General features: G+C 34.1%; 1 protein-coding gene across 1 annotated transcript in view; it reads right to left on the bottom strand.

Annotated features, from left to right (window-relative positions):
• The window catches only part of Vps13D (vacuolar protein sorting 13D), a 144,593-nt gene that overhangs the window by 77,004 nt on the left and 46,038 nt on the right, over window positions 1-21,551 (bottom strand). The window contains exons 11-16 of the mRNA XM_072538076.1: window positions 20,653-20,933; window positions 17,344-17,533; window positions 16,647-17,050; window positions 13,371-13,527; window positions 10,276-10,479; window positions 505-2,713 (exon numbers count right to left, since the gene is read on the bottom strand). Of these exons, the coding sequence (XP_072394177.1) occupies window positions 505-2,713; window positions 10,276-10,479; window positions 13,371-13,527; window positions 16,647-17,050; window positions 17,344-17,533; window positions 20,653-20,933 (3,445 nt within the window). The remainder of the gene's footprint in view (window positions 1-504; window positions 2,714-10,275; window positions 10,480-13,370; window positions 13,528-16,646; window positions 17,051-17,343; window positions 17,534-20,652; window positions 20,934-21,551) is intronic.

Here is a 21,551-nt window from a genome sequence, read left to right as displayed (position 1 = left end):
TTAGGGTCTGTAATTGTATATTTAGCATTTCTATAAGTGACATTTATACTTTCATGGAATAAATAAAAATAACGCAGATGGCACTGTGGTAGTGGTTGAATCTAAAAAACATCTACAGATACTAATGAGACTATAAAGATAAATGAGAGAATAAAGAAAATAGTTATCGACAATATTAACATCCAAAACGTTCACAGCTACATATCTAGGAAGAGAAATAAAAACTAAGCTGGAACACTGAAGAGAGATTAGGAGACGCAATGAAATCGCCAGGAACGGTTTTGTTAAAATGAAAAATATTACTATTTTTATTGGAAATATGCCACAATTTTACTTTAAAATAAGTTTAGGTTGACAAAAAAGAACTTTGAGAATGATTTCTATCCCAATTTCTATTTCAATTTTACTCTAAAATAAACTTATTTTAGAGTAAAATTGTGGCTTACTCCCAGTAAAAATAGTAACTTACCACAAGAAAATAGCTTCAGAACAATATTAACTTACCTTGAGTATTTGAAGAGCACTGCTTGCTTTCCTGAGGTCAAGAATTTATCCCGATAAAACTGCCCATCAACCGTCAAATCCAACAGTGACAAAGATCCCAGTTTTCCATCTACTTCTTTCGAACTACCTGTAGTTTTAATCTCAAGTTCTACATTAGAGATATTAGCTTTTGCAATCTCTCTATCTCTTTCTGCGATTACAATATTCAGAGACTTAACGTTGATAGTAGTCACATTCACTTCTTTTCGGGGTTTATATCGTATATCTTCGTATGAACCCGAAATTGTACTAACCGGTTCAGGAGGTAGACTAAAGAAATCTAACACTATGACCCAAGATTTGGATGTAATTATTAGGTCCAAGCAATTAAAATCGACAGAGGTAGCGTTATGCACACTGTTGTAGTGGTCATGGAAATTGGGTGCATTAGTATCTACTAGAAGCATACTTACTATAACCAAATTACGTTCACCACGAGACCTAGTACCCGTTGGACTAGGAGGAGGCGTACAAGGATATTCTTCCCAGTTTGTATTATCAGTCTTATGTAAAGCGCTATTGTCTTGTAAACCAAATATATCATTCGATTCTAGATGGTCCGGTAACGAGTTATGCGAAGCCCTTCTTAGATAAGGAGGATAAGTCACATCTGGACAAGATCTAGAAGCTGTGGAAGCCGCAGATGAAGAAGGATCACTATTAGCAGATGACGTTACAATAATTCTATGTTTGCTATCTTCCGGTTGTTGAAGATCTTCCATGAGGACAGATCTCAGAGATATTTGAATATTTGTTTCAAAATCATGACATTTGTCATAGCGAAATGCAAAATCAAGAAATGATAGGTCAATGAGGCTCTGTTCAGCTGCTTTTAATTCTATTTTGAACAAAGAAATATCAAAACAAATCTTAACTTCAGTTACACTCGAAGATGAACGTTTTTTCTTCAGTGCAGGAAAATTTTGAAACATTTTAGCTCTCACGTGAGGATCCATATTAAGAGTACTTATACCAGATTCTTCTTCTTTTATGTCTGCTAGAACAAAATTGGGCCTGGCATGAATTCTAGAATAATCTTCACAACTATTGCTATTAATCGAAGATAAAAATTCTAAAGTGTCTAAGATCTGTCTGTATTGTGATCTAGTCAAAGATACTTTCAGACCATTTACTATACTTCCAGATACTTGGATGGTTTTCTTGGTTTTAACAATGTCTTCATCCAAAGAAAATTCTTGATCGTATGTATTGATAGGTTTGTTCACTTCTCTTTCAATCTTTAATTGTAATATCGTATCGTGCAAAATTGGTTTCGCGTCATATTTGCAATTATAAAACACTTCGGGCTTTATAGATTTAAAATCCAGTGCTCTCCTTGTTTTAATATCCAAAGAATAAATATTCATATCTTTAACATCTATACTATAGCACTCGATTCTGTAATGAACTGAATGTATTCGAACTTCATCTGTATACTTGTTGTTAATAGTAATTTTACCCAAGTGTGCTACGAATACTTCGGTGCTGGTATTGCTTCGTGGTAAAACTATAACAGGACTGTCCAACTCAATATCTAAATTAACATTTAATATTAAATCACTGTCGTCATTAGGACTAGTTGGCGTTGAAATCATCGAATCTTTGGCAGAAGTACTTGTGGATCTTTTCCTCGTTGGAGTAAAGTTTTCACTTATCGACAATGCGCTGCTATACACTGAATTAGGAAGATTTTTGCTCAGGTTTAAAGACTGTGCTAATGCTTCAGTTCTAACGTGCACAAGCCCTAAAGCCATATCTGTGGCGGCTGTTCTTATGGTTTTTGCTAAATTTGACAGGTACTGCTTGAATTCAGACGCGCACGAATGTAGTTCCAGAATAAAATAAGGGGAATGCGTGTACCAGACAGAAGCCATACGAATCATTACATCCAGAGCGTCTTTCTCTTGAGTCTTAACTAATCTAAACTTAAATGCAGTTTTATCTTCATCTGAAATAGTGTAAAGTAAATGTGAGTTGTCTGAATTTGGATCACTTCCGACACTTAATATGCTTTGGTGTATCTGGCCTTCCGGGGTTAAATCTAATACCTGCAGACTACCTAATGATCCTTCCAGTTCAAATTTTGAACTTATTGTAGCTTGGATCTTCGCTGCGCTCATTGTTGCTGTTCCTATCTTCTTTCCGTATATATTTCCGTCTTTAACGATTCCTAAAAATTTAAACTATTACATCTCTATTATATCTTAAACATAGAACTTGAAAGAATGTTACTGAACTGAAAACCCAATATGAATTATTTTATTTTAATAAACTTTGGTATAAATGCTAATCTTGGCAACAACAATAAATGATTAAAATTTTAGCCATATTAGTTTAGGTTTTGGTTTTTTATTCATTTTTTTTTTTCTAAATTTTGTAACCACTTAAAATTTTAACTTTAAGTTCAGTACCGATGCGGTGTCCATAGCTTTTTATCAAATGGCACGTGCACCGCACTGTTACGGTTATAGTGTGGGGAGCCATCGTTTATGGTTGAAGGTCACCTCTAATCTTCGTCAGTGGAACATGAACATGACAGGTCATAAATACGTAGAAGAAATTCGGAAACCTTATCTCATACCCTACCTTCAGACGCTCCAACATCCTATAATTCAAGACAACGTTAGGCCACACTTTTCGAGAGTCACTCTGGACTTCTTTGAACAGTTGGAGTCAATTTTTGCCCTCGCCCCCAACATCCCCAATTGAACACGTATGGGACATGATGGGTGAGACTGCTTAATTTAGAACATTCCCTTCAAACCTTGGGAGCACTTTGGGAGGAGTTAATTAGAACATGAAACGAGATACGCCAGGAGAATACTGATCACCTAATCAGGAGCGAGCTCCGGCACATCCAAGAGTGTGTTGCCCACCGAGGTGCATTAACACATTATTAATTGATTTACCCCTGTCAGTTGTTTTAATCATATTAAAATTGTCATCATTTGTTTATTTTGCTACCCTGTATAATTGTACAAAATATTTTCAAAATATAATAATTTATAATGGGTGTTCGGATTTCTATGTCACTTATTTGAATATATATGAAAACATATTTTATTTTATTTGAAACATTTTATTGAAAACATTATAGCTTTTTTCAGGTCTAGAATAACCCTTTATGTACCAAAACGACTTATTTACCATTTAAAAATGCATTTAAAAATTGTATTTATTTCCAAAACGTCTTATTTCCTGTGTTACGTCCCTCCACATATATTCTCAGTTTTTATTAATAATTTTTATTATTAAGTACGGCAATAAATAATGCTTATTATCTACCACACCATTGTATTTACAAGGAGTCCAGTACTACTTCATTGCGCGTTGTGTTTGATGCTTCCGCACACGCCCCTAACTTTCCGTCTTTAAACGATACGTTATATTCAGGTCCAAAATTACAAAATTATCTTGTAAATTTATTGCTTAAATTCAGGTTTCATAAATATGTCTTTACTGCAGATATTAAATCCATGTTTACTCAGATTCTTATCGCTCCTGAGCAACAAAGATTTCAAAGAATACTTTGGCGTTTTTCGGAACAGGAATCTATTGCTGAATACGAACTTACTCGGGCTACTTTCGGTGTGTCTAGCTCACCATATCTTGCAATTCGTACTCTACAGCAGCTAGCACTCGACAAACCGGACTTACCTGTAGCCTCATCTATACTCCTAAAAGATACTTACGTAGACGATGTGGTGACAGGAAAGGATTCTTTAGAAAATAGTGTTCTTACTATAAAAGAATTAATATCTTTATTGAAACGTGGTGGATTTGAGTTACGAAAATGGGCAAGTAATGCCCCTCAGTTATTCTCTCTCGCTAATATTCCTTTGGATCATATTCTGCAACAGTCTTTTTCATTTGACTTAGATCAATCTTCGTTAAGGGTATTAGGACTTGGATGGAATCCATCATCTGATGATTTCTTTTACAAAATTTTACCTCTTCAAGCTTCCTGCACAAAGCGAAATCTCTTATCCCAAATAGCTCGCATATTCGATCCTTACGGTATTCTTAATCCTGTCACTTTGATAGTGAAGACTATTATTCAACGTCTTTGGCTACTTAATTTAGATTGGGATGCAACTCCACCTTTGGAAATTACTTCAAGGTGGGAACAATTTAAAATTGAACTGCCTATACTATCTAAGTTTACTATACCTCGTCATATTTCTTTAAATGGAATTATTTTCTGTGAGCTTCATGGCTTTTGCGACGCTTCTTTACGTGGATCTTCTGCTGTTACATACCTTCGTGTGTGTTATGATACAGGAGTCATCAAAACTTATTTTCTTTTAGCTCGAACAAAGGTATCTCCTACCAGGGTACAAACTATTCCTCGTCTCGAGCTCAATGCAGCAGTAATTCTTAGTAAATTATTATCTTATATACTGCAGACTCTCACTATACCGTTTAGTAGAATTTACGCATGGTCGGATTCGACTGTTGTTCTTCATTGGATTAATTCACAGCCATATAAATGGAAAACCTTCGTCAGTAACAGAATTTCTTATATTCAAGACAGGATATCTTCAAAACACTGGCGATATATTCCTTCTGCATTAAATAGTGCGGATCACGGATCCCGTGGACTTTTCCCTGAGGATTTCTTAAATACTCCTGCTTGGTGGGTGGGTCCGGAGTTTCTTCGCACTACTGAAGATAACTGGTCATTCTCCTTGACCGATTCTATCGAACATAACTTAGAATTGAAACAGAAAAGTTGTCTTTTGTCTTTTCCATCTGATGAATTTGTCGATAATCTCTGTAATCGATTTTCTTCCTTTTCAAAATTAAAACGTATCTTTTCCTATGTTCTTAGATTTGTTGGTAACCTAAAATCAGTCAATCAACGAACAGTTGGAAAGCTTTCTATTCAGGAACAAAGTAACGCTACTAATCAACTAATTAGATTAGTGCAACAAAGATATTTGAAGGAGGAAATAGAACAGGTTAAGGGTAATTCTATAAAATTCAAATATTTGAAAAAATTAAATCCCTTCTTTGATTCACATGATCTCCTAAGAGTGGGCGGAAGACTTAGCCAGTCAGAATTAGCGTATGACAAGCGCTTTCCTCTTCTTTTACCTTCCAAAGGTAATTTTATCAAATTACTTATTTCGGAAATTCATATTGTACATCTACATGCAGGCATTCAAGGTACGCACTTCGCCTTGTCACAAAACTTTTGGATAATTTCATCCAAACGTGTTATTCGTAGTGTTCTTTCAAAATGTCTTTCCTGTTGGAGACTAAAACCTCAAAATTATCAGCCATCTATGGGGGCTCTTCCCGACCTACGGATATCCAAGGCCAAACCATTTTCTTGCGTTGGCGTCGACTTTGGCGGTCCTTTTCTGATACGAGCCAATAAGCTTAAAAATGCTAAACGAACGAAAGCCTATATTTGCCTATTTGTAGGCTTTGCACTTAGAATTGGTATCTGAACTTAGTACCGAGGCATTTTTAGCCTCATTCAGACGTTTTATAGCACGCCGAGGACGTTGCTCTGTTGTCTATTCTGATTGCGGAACAAATTTTGTAGGAGCAAAATCCTATTTAGAAGACATTAAGTCACATTTTGATAAAAACGACGTCATTACATGGCATTTAAATCCTCCGGCAGCTTCCCATTTTGGTGGATTGTTTGAAGCGGGTATAAAAAACGTGAAAACACATGTGTCTAGAGTCATAGGCGAACAGGTTTTAACCTATGAAGAATTCAATACATTACTCATACAAATAGAGGCTGTCTTAAATAGTCGTCCCTTATGTCCTGTCAGTAATGATCCAAATGATTTTTCAGTGTTAACACCTGGTCATTTTCTTACACTAGAGCCTTTAAAGATAATTCCCGATCGGGATTACAGTGATGTTCATTTAAATAGACTAAGTCGTTGGCAATTGCTGCAACGATTACATGCAGACTTTTGGCAAAGATGGAGCAGAGAATATTTACATACTCTTCATCAACGCTCGAAGTGGCATAAAAATGAGGGTAATCCTAATATATGTACACTCGTACTAATACGTAATGAGACCAAGCCTCCCTTACAATGGCAAATGGGTCGAATTAAAACTTTAATTTTTGGTCAAGATGATATTGCTCGCGTAGCTATCGTACAAACCGCGAAAGGTGAACTTAGGCGACCTTCGGTTAAGCTATACCCTTTGCCTTATATTGACTAAAAATGCAAATATGCATTTTGGTGGGTGGGAATGTTACGTCCCTCCACATATATTCTCAGTTTTTATTAATAATTTTTATTATTTTATTTTTATATTTTAATTCTTTACTTAACGTGTGTGTATGTCTTGTCATCGTAAATTAATACGGACCAGTACAGTCCCCCCCCCCCTAATCTTAAGGGAGCAAGCTACGGGACGACACGCATTTTTCAATCTTAGTTTAGACGTAGTCCTGTATAAATCGGCGCGTTAAACACTCCAGTATTTTGTGTAACCTTGACCACGCGACCCTTTTGAGAAGATTTCTGTTCCCGAACCAGCCCAGTGCACTGAGGAAGAAGAAGAAGTATACATCAACATCACAGGTACCGTAATTTGATTGCATACACACATAGTATTTATATTAATTGATAAATTTACATATAACTTATTTTCATATTAAAATTAAGCCAGCACCTAAATAAACAATTATGAGTGAGTGCTTCTCTTATAGAACTTAACTTCATTTATTTTGTATTTATGTGTTTATTTGTATGAATAACGATATAATGTCTAATTTTGAAGAAGAGGTAGTGTCTCACACGGGTCGTACCGCGAGAAAAACATCACGAGCACCTGCGCAGTAGGCGAAAAATATAGATAAAAGACGTAAATACGCCAGTTATGGTTCGTCGCCACGAATAGCTTGTAGACATAATGGTGGACATTGTCAAGCTAATTTGATTACTTCTAGAGACTGTAAGCGTTTTCATACAATCTTCTACGGTCAGGAAAGTAAAGTAGAACAAGACTTATTTATTACCACTGTCATACAAGTACAAAAAAAAACGTGTTTAGTTCAGAAAGAAGACGGTGGAAATATAAACAGGTGCTCTGCCAGTATCTGCAGCATTCTCAGAATATCGAACAAACGTGTGCAGCGCCTTGCTGCGTATTACTTTCAAAATGGTTCTTCCAGACAAGAAAGAAAAGAAAGCAAACGAACTAATATTCGTACTAACAACATAAAAGATTTGATTCGTCAACATATCTTGAGTTTCAAGTGCAGTTCAAAACATTGTGGACGAGAGAAAGTAAGTTTTTGTTGTCATTATTATTAAAAGTTTTGCAGCCCAACCAATCAATTTCATCTATAGAGGTTAAATAGTTACTGATTACTTTTTTGTCTTTTCATAAGTATATAACAGTGACTAACGTTTATTTTCTCTTTGTTTCAGACACCTAATCAGAAATATTTACCTTCACAACTTTCTGTAAGAGGAATGTGAAAGTTATTTCTGGAGGTAAATAAAGAAAACGCAGAAGCCAAATCTTGTAAATATCACTTAGACTACAAAATATTTACCACTGAATTCAATCTTGGATTTGGTACACCCCGTACAGATATATGTAGCTATTGTAAAGAACATAATTAACGTCTCAAGGATGACGAAGTACGAAAGATTTTAGTAACTGAACTTTTGGTGCATAAAAGGCGTGCAAAAAGATTTTATGAATTAATGAATGATCCTGTTATACCTAATGATACAGCGTGTTTTGTATTTGATATGATGCAAAATCAACCTTTGCCTCGTACTGCATTATGGGATGCTTCCCGTCAGCTGTGGCAGTACTATCTGGGTATTGTACACCATTATAATTTAAAATCTAAACAGGATAAAACTGATGTATCAATTTATACATTGGGTGAAAATGATGGTATAAAGGGTAGTTCACAGGTTTGTAGTGCTTTGTAACACCACTTAACTGCTTTTTCTGCCTCGAATCCACCCATAAAGAAAATTAATATATTTTGTTATGGATGCAGTGTTCAAAATAAAAACTACATTATTCTCTTAATGCTCAGTAAAGTGACTCAAATGTATGACATAACAATTAATATTACTTTTCTCGTACGAGGGCACAGTTATTTGCCAGTAGATCGTAATTTCGGAAGAGTCGAAAAAACATTACGGAAAACTGAAGAAGCTTTGACACCAACTGATCACCACATTTTATTTAAAAAGTTTGGAAATGTGTTTATTCTCGGCGGGGACTGGTTTATTTATGACTGAAAAATATCGGTGAGGAGGCACATAAAATCCAAAATGGACTTCAATATAACAGAAATGAAATCCATAGAGATAACAGCTACAAGAGTGGGTTGCAAATTCAGCTACTAGGATCTCTCCATATGTTTTCATACACTGTTAAAAAGAGGGAAGAAATGGCCGTCTCTTAATCCAAACAGAGAGGCCTTAGGCCATTTAATTAAGAAAGAGAAGTTGAAAAATGTTAAATTACTTCTAAGTAAGCTAGGTATTTTCGAACAGCATCCTGACATGTCATTTTAGCAGAAAATTTTATCAGCTGATACAAGTAATGCTGTTAAAAACTCTATTTCAAGTGACAATGATGATGATTGAATAACTTTTAAAAGCTGTTTTGTCTAACATTACCAATTGTAAACTAGGAACAAATAAAAAAAATTCATTAAATATCCAATATTTGAGTTTACTAATTAAAATTTACCCGATATTAATCCTATTAAATACCTTGTTATTTCCAAAGCCTTAATATTTTTGTACTTCTGTATAAAGATTGACAATATAATTTGTAAGACACTAGACCTCTTCCTAAAGTTATATCTTAATTACTTTTTCTTTAAATAAAAATTTGTAATATGCGAGTTTCACCATTTCATGGATTTAAGACATTTTGGAAATAAGCTCTTCATATTATTTGAAACATTTCAGTCTGTTTACTTATATTCCTTGTTTAATCACAATTTTTATTTATTCAGATATTTAGGTACAACTAAAGAATAAATATTAAGTGTTTACTAAACTTTTATGATCAAAATATATATCTCAGATTGTTCTATTAAATAACCTAGACGTCGAACTCCCTATGATCGTATTAAGCTAGAATTAAAGCCGGCTAGAGGGCGCTCTTTTCGGCGGAAAAAATAAGGGGGCAAGAATTTGAAAATTACAATTGACTATATAAGAACATTTTAAAAATCTAGTTTATGGTAGATTTATTTTTATCATGGACTAATGAAATTTGGGACTTTCTTTATCAACTTAAAACATGTAAGGAAGCAAAAAATTGTTTTATGCCAAAATAATTACAAAAATGCGGCGGGTTTAATGTTACACGTTTTAACTAACAGCGCAACCGGTGGGAATGAGAAGACGGGGTAGACCAAAGCTGGGGTGGATAGACGGGGTAACCACTTGTTGCCAACTGGAAAATCCAAGCAAGGGACAGAGCAGAATGGCGAAGATAGCTTGAGAAGGTCGAGGCTCTTTAAGGGCTATAGCAATATGATGATGATGACGCAGACTGTCGGTTATATAAATTTTTGTGAGTCTTCCCACAGAATATTTTCCTAATATCCATTTTATTACTATTTATAGTATCCTCAGCAACAAAGATTTGAGATAATATGATGTAAAATCAATAAATATAAAAAAATAGTTTCAAATTTTTGGTAAATTTGGATGGATCGTTTTTTAGCAGAGCATTTGATTATATTATATGCTTATTTACCTCTTAATAGTAGAACATTCAGCCTATGAAAATCAAAAATTATTTCAGTAGTTCCAATGTGGCTAATTGTCTCTTCCAACAATGATTCTGTTGATTTTTGAGCGTTAAATGCAAGATTATGAGACTTTAAGCTACCAGACTTTTGTGTTTCTGGAAAAACTCTTCTGAAAAAGCCCATTAATTCCACCAAAGTTTGCTGGTTTGCTGAAAAAATTAAATATTAAAAATATTTTATATTGTATAAAATTTTTACAAAAAATAGGAGTAAGTACATTGCAGTATAGAGTTATTTAGCAACAACCCTGTACCACGAGATGTGCTTAAATATTTTGTCATTTTTATAGCTGTTGGTTTGGTTGCTGAATAAATATATTATCACTGTGTAACTTTGGCTTTCTTGTATTTACCAAGGATCACATCATTACACGGTAATATTTGTCCTACTATGCACTTTCCTATACCGAGGTGTAACAGCACATCGCATTCATCTGACGTATGGCACAGGCACAGAATAAATAACAATCAGAAATCAGGATGCAAACTCTCAGATGCCGCCTTTGAAGTGTGTCAGCACGCGATCGCCATATTTTAAACGGAAACATAGATTCGGATTTAGAAATTTGTTGAAGTTACAACAGAACTGTAATTTAAATTTTTAGAGATTAATAATTTAGTACATTTGAAATAATTTAATCTATTCGAATAAAATAGTGCATATTATGTCTATAGTTGCCGTAAATAAATTAAACCGGGTTAATTTTTCTATGCATACCAGATAAAATGTCACTGAACAGCACTGGTTTCGTTTAAAATATCGCTGATTCCGTCTGCGCGTACTTATTATTTTAAGCAGAGTGGGCATTCTGATTGTTTATTATTCTGATGGCACAGGTCAAGTAGTGATACATAAGGCGAACTCTGAGGATTATAGCCTTGGCACGATATGGGTGTACTACCGTGCCTGACAGAACTCCGTCTCAACTTTTAGGAATAAAATGGACACGAGACTATTATTTTCATTAGAACTTCCTTCGGAGACTTTCTATAAATTTTTTGTATATATCTTCAATTTCTTTGAACACATATAATACGTTATATGTGTAAAGTCTTTCCCACACCAATCTTTCAGTGCGTCACAATTTTTCGATTTCTTTCTAACGCATTAAGTTGAATGTGACGAAAAAAGCAGCAGTTCCGTGATTAAAACACGAAAATATTACAGCGTTGCATACATAACCGGTCTATTCCTAACCTACGTTTGATTCCTTGATATTTGAAATGCGCGCTTTCTCTAGCCAATCAGTTACGCGATTCACGAACATTATTTGTGTTTAAATTTTTATTTTGTTTTTGTGTTTTCATTAAAATATTTTTAAAATGCCAAGATTTACGGAAAAGGAACAAGTACTGATACTTAAATTGTTTAAATATTTTGAATTAGAAAAAGAAGCTGGACAAATTTTATTACCAATTTCTGCTGTTCATGAAGTAAGTTTAAAATTACACCGAAAATAAAATTGTTTTATTTTTACCTACTGTTTATTTCAGCGTGTTGCTAAGGCGTTAGGAATATCTTTGCCAACAATAAGAAGATTGGCAAATGAAGTTATCCAAAAAGATTCTGATTATTCAATCACAATAAGCTAATCATTAGCCACGAGTCTTAAACCGAAATTAATAATAAATAAATACGAACATGCAATCAGGATGTGTGTACACAGAATGTTTAGTAAAGGTAAGAGCATTACAACAGTTTAGTTAAAATGTTTTACCATATTTCTGATAGAAAGGCAGGAGTAACTAATTTCCATAGACATTTCTTTTAGGAAATTGTTACTGACAACTAGTCATATATAAAATACATAGAAATGAAAAGTGATTATAAAAAGAATACTACTGAATTAAGTACCAAGTATTATAATAAAGATTTAAGAGTCCTCTTTGCCTTTTTCCTAAAGTTGATGCAGTTGATGCTTACCTTGTGCAGTTTGGCAAAATATATAGATATATTTTTATAACTCTTATACTTTGGATTATTCAAATATGGTTATTACGATTTATGAAAGGAGTACTGTTGCATATAGCATTTAAATAGACAAATTCCTAATATCAAAACTAATATGTTACTTTACATTCTTAATATTTTTCCTAGAAGGAACACTATAGTGTCTTAACACTTTGATCGTTTTAGGTGAGCATGTGACTCTCTATACTCTAAAGCAAAAACTAGAGGAAGTGGATGAGATTCATATTTCTATTGCTGTACTTCACAGAGCTTTAAAAGAATTAAAATTCAGATGGGTAAATTGTAATGTTGCTAACAGAAAGTATTTAATGGAACATGTGACTTTAAAAGACTTCAGTTTTTAAAAGCCTATAAGGACAATGAAAGCAATTTATACCCCTTAAAACCAGTTTTCTTGGATCAGACCTGGATATTCAGTAAAGAAGGATTCCGCAAGAGCTGGCAAGATAGCAGTGTTAATGTAGTCAGAAAGAAGAATGGAGAAGGTGTACGATACATTATTTTTAATGCAGGTTTTAATATTTCATTGATATTCAAATTATACTTTTCAATGTCTTCAATAAAGTATTCAGGCATCAGTGAATAAATTGTTATATGATTAGAATTATATCCTATTTATATAATTATTTTATAAGTTACCTAATAAACATCTTTGAAAACAATATTTTTTTGTGTTTACAAAAAATGGAGGCAAATATTTAATTGTATAACTAGAAAACGAACTAACTATGCTTGTATTATATACTATTATAAAATAAACAATAAATGGATCGTTTTTAAATGTTTCCATATTTATAAATTTAATAAACAATATTGTTTACTACTTTTAAACCACCTTGCAATAAAAGTAAGTACGGTCCTGTCATCTGTCAGATTCCTCAATAATTACATGAAATGATTCTCGACACATCCAATACATTATATGACGTCACAATTAATGACGCACTGAAAGAAGGGTTGAGAAAGATTATACCTATTTCTTATAAAATTTAAAATTTAATCGAATAATACAAATCAACTTAATTGATGCAAAAGAATATAGTTATTAATTATTTTATAACTATTTTACCTATTATGTCCAAATTGTTAAACTGTATATTAGCAATTTGCATGGGTTTTGGTCCAGTGATCAATTGTATTTCTATGGATATTAAGGCTTCTGCATCTACTTCTAGTATATTCTTCATAAGTCCTTCTCTAGGTGAGGTTGCTAGTGTATTCAACGCCTAAAAATTTATAAAACTTTGTAATATGTGTGTAAGAAAACTTAAAAATAATATACCCTATACTATTAGAACAAATCTGGATATTTAATACATTTATGGTAATATGGTTTAAAAAGTATTGGGATTGTGAAAACGACATTATATAATTTCTAGCGATTTTCTCATGCCGTTATTCACTGTGTATTGTTTTTCTAGAAAGGCTACAAAATACTCACCTACAACCGCAACGACAAAACGGCAAACTACTAAGTATATTGCTAATTAAATATACAGAATGCTATCACTTAAAAGACAACCGTTTTGAAGATATTTGAATTAAACCGATGTTTATGGCGCCATCTTTAAAGAGCTCAAGATCTCTTAGAAAACAAGTTTCGATGAGGTGATTTACGTCAAATCTATGTAAAATAAGTTCCAGAATTTGTATTTTTTTGTGAAAAGCGTTTGTGGACACCTTGTATATATAATTTTCTTCTTCTTCTTCATCTATGTAGACATGACTCTGCCTGTTTTTCAATGTGCCTCCAGTAAGTTGTCGTTCCATCGTTTTCGTGGTCTTCCTACTGATCGTCTTCCTATTGGAACCGTCTCTTGTCGTCTTTACTACTCTATTTGTTGTCATTTGGCTTATATGATCGTTCCATTCTACTCTTCTATTTCTTACCCAGTTCTTGATGTTCTCCACCTTGCATCTACGTCGTATATATGTACTTCTAGCTCTGTCCCATAGTGTCTTACCATCAATTTTTCAGTGTTTCAAGTGTTTTCATCTCTGCTGTTTCACATCGTTTTTGTCCTCTCTGTATCAGGTCGTGTTTCTGCCGCGTATGTCATTATTGATCTGATAACTGTTTTGTAAATTCTGCCTTTCATTTCTTTCCCGATATTTTTATTTCTCCATATTGGTTCATTCAGGCAGCCTGTGGATCTGTTTGCTCTATTGACTTGATCTTCCACTTCGGTCTCAAGCTTTCCGTAGCTAGATAATGTGATGCCTAGATATTTAAACTCCATTACTTGTTCTATTATCTGACCTTCCAGCTCCAATTTACATCTTAGTAAATTTGCTGTTGTAACCAGGCATTTTGGGGAAATTAACATGTTAAATCTTCTGGCGGTTATATTAAATTGGTGTAGCATACGTTGTAAATCGTCTTCACTTTGAGAGAGAAGTATTGCGTCGTCTGCATAGCAGATTATTTTAAGTTGTTTTTCTCCCATTTGGTATCCTATTTTAGTTCTTACTGTTTTTATTGTTTCATCCATAATCAGGTTAAACAATAAAGGACTCAAAGAATCTCGCTGTGTCTTATCCCATTGCCAGCCTCAATAGGGTCGGTTCGTTCTTTTTCTACTTTTACTTTTATTGTGTTGGTTTGGTAGATATTTTCGATCGTTTTGATTATTCCTAGAGGTATCTCTCTTGCGTACAGTAAGTGGATAACGCCTTTAATTTGACCCGATCAAATGCCTTCTTAAGGTCTATGAAACGTAGATATGCCGGTGTGTTATATTCTAATGATTTCTCTTGCACTTGCCTCATTATAAATATAGTGTCGGTGCATGACCTTCCAGACCTAAAACCTTGTTGTTCTTCTGCTAGTGTTATAATTTTATTCAGTTTATTTGTTATCACGTTGGTTGTTAATTTTAGTGTTCGGTTTAATAAATTAATTCCTCTGTAATTTTCCGGGTCCGATTCGTCTCCTTTTTTGAAGAGAGGTATTAGGATGCTTGATCTCCATTCTTGAGGAATTCTGTTTTGTTCTATTATTTTTTGGATTAGTTTTAATAGTTGTTTGGTCAGATCTGGTCCTCCGTACTTTAGGAGTTCGTTCGGTATTCTGTCCTCTCTTGGTGATTTTCTATTTTTTAATTTCCTTAATGCTTCCTTTACCTCTTTCTCCTCAATATTTATTTCTTCGTTTGCCGTCACCTCTGGTGTATTTCGTTATTGTAACCTTTACCAAATAGGGATCGAAAGTTGTCTGCCCATGTTTCCTTCTTAATATGTTTGATTTTTATTAGTTCGTTAATCTCTTATCTTTGTCCTCTGATCATTCTCCATATTTCTTTTTGTGTTCCGCAGAAGTCGTGTTCCATCTGTTTTGAGAAGCTCCGTCAGTGTATAATCAGGTATGCTAATATATAATTCAAGAAAACATTTCTTCCTAGCGTAGGATTAGTTATATCAATGCCTATTCCTGTCTTTTTCTCATTTATTCCTATGTTATCGAGTGTGTGTCCCTTATATGTCCTCAATAAAAACAAAATAGCGTCCAACAAATTTTATGAGCTTTTTAAGCTTTGCATTAAATATTACCCAAATCTTGAGGCTTTACTTTTCACTCAACGCATGATGCTTCCTGTTTTTACTAATGATCATCCCCAGGCTTAGGAGGGGCTTTACATAAATAGCAACCAACATGTCCAATTAACTGTTCCATATGTTTTTTTTTTCTCCACAGAGGAATTGTCCATTACAGTAAATGTCGCCCAACTCATCTATCTTATAACATCTTATAAGCATCTTTTGGAGATTATAAAGGACGGGAGAGATTTGATTTCGATTCAGAGCATATGTCGCTCTGATGAGACCTAATGAGGTTGAAATACGTATAAGCGGCTTGCGAATGCCCTGCATTGAAATTAAATCTAATAGCGTCTTTCTGTTTTAGTTCTTTACTCTGTTTCGAGTACCAGAAACTAAATTCACTAAGAATTTTTACCGTGATGAACGGCATGTGAAATGCAAATTATAGATTCCTTTGCCGACTAATTCATCAATCTGTCTGCTTTGCAAGTTGTAGAAAGCACAGTGGTAAAAATTTGAATTTAGTTTCGCAAAGTAGGAAATCTTAGGATCCCTAGTGTTGTTATCAGATGGCGTTGTAACGTCTGTAATTAATTATTTTTATAATTATTGTCCTATGACTGGAGAGATTTGGTTTCGATTTAGAGCAACTGCATATTTCGCTCTAATGAGACCTAATGAGGTTGAAATACGTATAAGCGGCTTGCGGATGCCCTGTTTCGAAATTAAATCTAATACCGTCTTTTTGTTCTATTATAAAAAAAGAAAATATCAAATAAAGAAAAAAATGGGTACCATTTTTTACCTGAGTAAGAGCCAAAGGAGACGTAGCTCCATTTCTGGAAGAAGTAGAATCCGGACTGGCGGGCGAAACAGGCGACGTTGGCTCACTATCTCTAATACTACCAGACATCGAATCCATACCGACATGTTTATGGCTCGCCACCAACAACTCAAAATCCGCTCCAAACGTCTGTAAAGCATCTACGAGCAGTAAACTGTGAACTGTTAAGGCAATACTCATTTCAACACCACGTCGAGAAAACGTTAGTTTCACGCCAGCTATTTGAAGTTCTGCGATACTACGACCTCTACTTTGAATTTCCAAAGACATTTGATCGATTGTAAACTGCATTGTTATTAGATTATTTTGTTCTATGTCGCTGTGTAAACTTTGTGGCTCGCTATTGTCGTAATTTTGACCAGTATCTACAAAATAAATAAAATGTATGTTAGGTTAGGTTCAATATGAATGGGCATTTAACCACCCTTCTACTCGACCTAAGAGGTCTATTGTGGCTAGAGTGGTAAATATAATTTGATACTGCACAATTTAAAAAAACAAAATCATGTCAATGATTTTCATAAAATTACCCCGACGTGTGAAATAATAAATAAATAACAGCTGTCACTGTCAGATTGAACAGCTACATGTGACGTGTAACGGATTTCGTAGGAAAACAACAATAAGTAAATATATAATGTATCATAAAGTATATTACCAGGTACATCTACAGAAGAATTAATGTTAGTATTGGCAGCCGTCTTAAAAGATGGTGGCAGCAGCGTCATGGACAACATCTGTATTAAATTCCTAGCTGAAGATATATTATTTTCGTTTAAATGGGTAACCAATTTTGGTAATTGGGCGTTTAATATGACGCTTGGATAGTGTGGATCTGATGTATATATCTAAAAAAATTATATATGATTGATTATATGTAAAATGCCTTAATTTTTGAGTAGTTCTTAAAATTGATTCAAATCCCTAGTAATATATTTTTTTCCAAACTTTCAAACCAAATGTTTCATAATATGTATTAATTAAATGCTCTTAGAATAATAAACATAAGGAAGACATACTCAGTGTTGCTTTGTCGTTCTTTAGTAAGTTGTTGTAGTCCATTCTGGTAATAAGAAACTTATCAAATGCTAAATCACATGTCAAGATTTGAGACACAAATGAAGATAATAATTAGACACAAATAGAGAAAGCTTTAATTTATGAAAATCGATTATATTAATTACTATTTTATTGGGAATAAGCCACAATTGAAGGTTAAAATAAGTTTATTGACGTTTCAATTTCCACTTCGGAAATTATTTCGGAAAAATATATTTCTGATATGTAGGTTGTTAGTTGTACGTTTTCCTTGATATAATATAGTTATTTTTCTTTTAAGGTGACGGTTAATATACGGATTTTAGTTTTTTATTGAGTGGTAAGATCACTACTCTGGAACGGTGGTTAAGGTTTTAGCCGAAGCACAGTTAATCCGGCACTACCCTGGGGTCTTCTGGCCTAGTGTCATACTCGGCCGAAAGATGCCAGGATGTCTTGATTCGCTGCCTGTCAGAATTCAATGGATACCTTCTTAGACTCTTACTGTAGTCTGGCAATACGTCAATTAAAGAAAAAAGATCTAAGAGCAGAACAACAAATTGCGAACACCATATATAGACCAGGACATCCGGTTTAGAGGAAGTGGAAGCAGAAATAATATCACTTAAATATGGAAAAGCTTGTCGTCCAGATGAAGTTCAGTCAGATCAAACTCTTCGATGAGAACTTCAGGAAAGAATTAACTCTCAGTTTCACTGAGATATATAACACTAAAAAAATAACCAGAGAATGGTTGAGATCAGAATTTATAGCACTGCCATAACAGCAAGGAGCTTAAAAGTGCAAAGATTACAAACAATAAGTCTCATCGGTCACTTGTTGAAACTCTTTTAAAAATAATACATCAGAAATTATATAAAACCTGCGAAGAGCAAGTATCACCCTCACAATTTGATTTTATGAAAGGTCTGGGAACAAGAGATGCCCTATTCAGCATACAAGTGCTATTACCAAGGTGTAGTGATACGAATTGATGTTTTAGTGACACTCTTGAACCAAATTTATAGTTCAGGCGTATTACCCAAAGAGTGGGAAACGTCGATTTTCATTTGTCTCCCCAAAAAGAAAAACGCAAGAGAATGCAGCGATTACCGCACCATTAGCTTGTTGTCTCATGTGCTAAAGTTACTACTAAAAGTCATCCATAACCGAATATATCACAAACTGGACATAGATGTTAATGATGCACAATTTGGTTTTCGCAAAGGCCTAGGAACGTGTGAAGCTCTATTTTCACTTAATATACTGATACAAAGATGCATGGACGTCAATCAAGATATATACGTATGTTTTATTGACTATAATAAAGCATTTGATAAAGTACGACATAAACAATCAATGAATGTCCTGAAATCAAAGAAGATGGACTACAACGGTCCAACGTTCGCATTAACAACATTAGATATGCGGATAATACTGTGATCTTAGCCGAAAATATTGAAGATCTTCAGAGACCGGTGACAAGAATAGCGGAGTATGGAAATGAGTATGGTCTAACAATGAATGTCAAGAAAACGAAATTTATGAGAATATCGAAAACTCAAAGAAATAACGAGAATCTTCTAATAAACGGAACCAACGTCAAACAAGTGGACAAATATGCATATCTTGGAACAATGATTAACTCCACAAATGATTACATTCAGGAGATCAAAATCAGAATAGAAAAGGCTAGAGCAAATTTCAATAAAATGAGAAGAGTACTATGTACAAGGGATTTAAAATTGGAACTAAGAGTTAGGTTGGCGAGGTGCTATGTTTTTTCGACTTTATTTTAGGGAATGGAATCTTGGACCTTGAATGCGACATCAATGAAAAAACTGGAATCATTCGAGCTGTGGGTGTATAGAAGAATTCTGAAAATATCGTGGACAGAACACGTTACAAACAAAGAGGTTCTGAGAAGGATGAATAAAGAAATAGAAATTTTAAATATAATTAAAACAAGAAAATTGGAATATCTCGGACATATTACACGTGGAGAGAAATACACCTTGCTCCAACTGATTATGCAGGGAAAGATCCAAGGAAAGAGAAGCATAGGGAGGCGTAGAATGTCATGGCTGCGCAACCTGAGAGAGTGGTACGGATGTACATCAAATGAACTTTTCAGAGCAGCCGTCTCAAAAGTCCGAATAGCTATAATGATTGCCGACCTCCGCCACGGAGATGGCACTTGAAGAAGTGATACGAACTGTGATGTATATGTCTGCTTCATTGATCATACAAAGGCATTTGACAAAGTTCAACACAACAAAATGATGGAAGTCCTGTAAGATAGTGGAATTGACGGAAAGGCTTTGCGTATAATCAGAAATGTATACTAGAATCAATCAGCTTCTGTTAAAGTCAACAAAGAGAAAACAGAGGAAGATGTATATTGTCACCTTTTGTATTCAACATGTGCTCAGAGGCAATTTTCCAAGAACCCATAGAATACACGGAAGCAGGAAATCTATTAAATGGTGAACGTATAAATAATTACAGATATGCCGATGACACCGCCATTTTTGCCGACACTGCTCAAGGATTACAGGTTTTAATGAACAAAGTAGCTGAAAATAGTAAGAAATATGACCTAGAAGTTAACACCAAACAAAAAAGTCAGGATAATTAGCACAGCGAGAATTGGAGAACTAAAAATAGAAATGAAACCAAATCTACATTACTAAAGCATTCTGAAAAGAAAACTTCAGGGTAAGACACGGTAAGACACGTTGGCAGAACACGAATATCCTGGCTGAAGACCCAAATTTGCAATATCCATGACGGGACTATTCAGAAATAAAATTATAATTGCCAACATTAGATAATGGTTAGGCACTAGAAGAATAAGAATAGTGAAATTAAAACTTATTTTTTCATTCGATAAAATAATAAAAACTAAATTAAAAGGACAACGTCTTACCACTCGTCTTTCTATCTGCAGGGATATACTAAATCTGTCCAGTACGTGTAAATTAGACGATCCTTTATTTAAGGCAAATCTCCAATTATCTTTCGCCCTTCCTATAAGGATCTGCAAGTCTGTTAAATCTAAACAATAGGAATCATACAATTTCTTATGTAAATTTGATTCGTTCAGAATATTTGATGCATCTTCAGCCTCTGATATTCCTTCGATCGTTTGATCAGCGGAAAGGCTGCCCTCGCTAACTGGAGGAGTTGAGCATGGTGTCAAGTAAGTTTCTGAAATATTAAATAATTTGTTAATATATCGGAAATATGTGGAGATAAACTTTATAATTTAAATAAATGTTGTGCGGCTATATGTAAATATACCATACATGGATCAATAGTAAATATAACTTTGAAAACATTGACACTTAAGGAATTTATATTACTACTTCAAAAAGCATTGAAGGTATAAATCATGAAAGGTCATTAGAATAAGAGTAAAAAAGATCTGAGGAAGTTCAAACTAATGCGCATACAAGTGACGGTGGTACCTCAGAGGCTATGGTACTCTCTTACTAAGATGGACGACTCGGGTTCGATTCTCGGTACAGACACAAGGAATTTTTCTTTTTTTAATTTAAATCAGGCGCCACCGTGTTACGTAAATAGCCGTTTGCAGTAAAACCTGAACCAGAAAATTACACGAATTGAAGATATACAAGAAGCAAACTGGCGGCAGTTAAACTGGCTTAACCCTTAGCTTGGCAACGTATGTTATAATATACATAATATTTCAAATTTTTTATTTGACAATCAATAGTATTTGAAACCCAGTTCTTGGTACTGTATAGTTGAGTATACACTATCGTAAGTAGCCGAGTGGAAATCAGCCCGAAAATTTTTAATTTC

Source organism: Diabrotica undecimpunctata, chromosome 7, assembly GCF_040954645.1.
Source record: "Diabrotica undecimpunctata isolate CICGRU chromosome 7, icDiaUnde3, whole genome shotgun sequence".
Lineage (NCBI taxonomy): Eukaryota > Metazoa > Arthropoda > Insecta > Coleoptera > Chrysomelidae > Diabrotica > Diabrotica undecimpunctata.
This window is presented reverse-complemented; position numbering and strand designations above follow the sequence as displayed.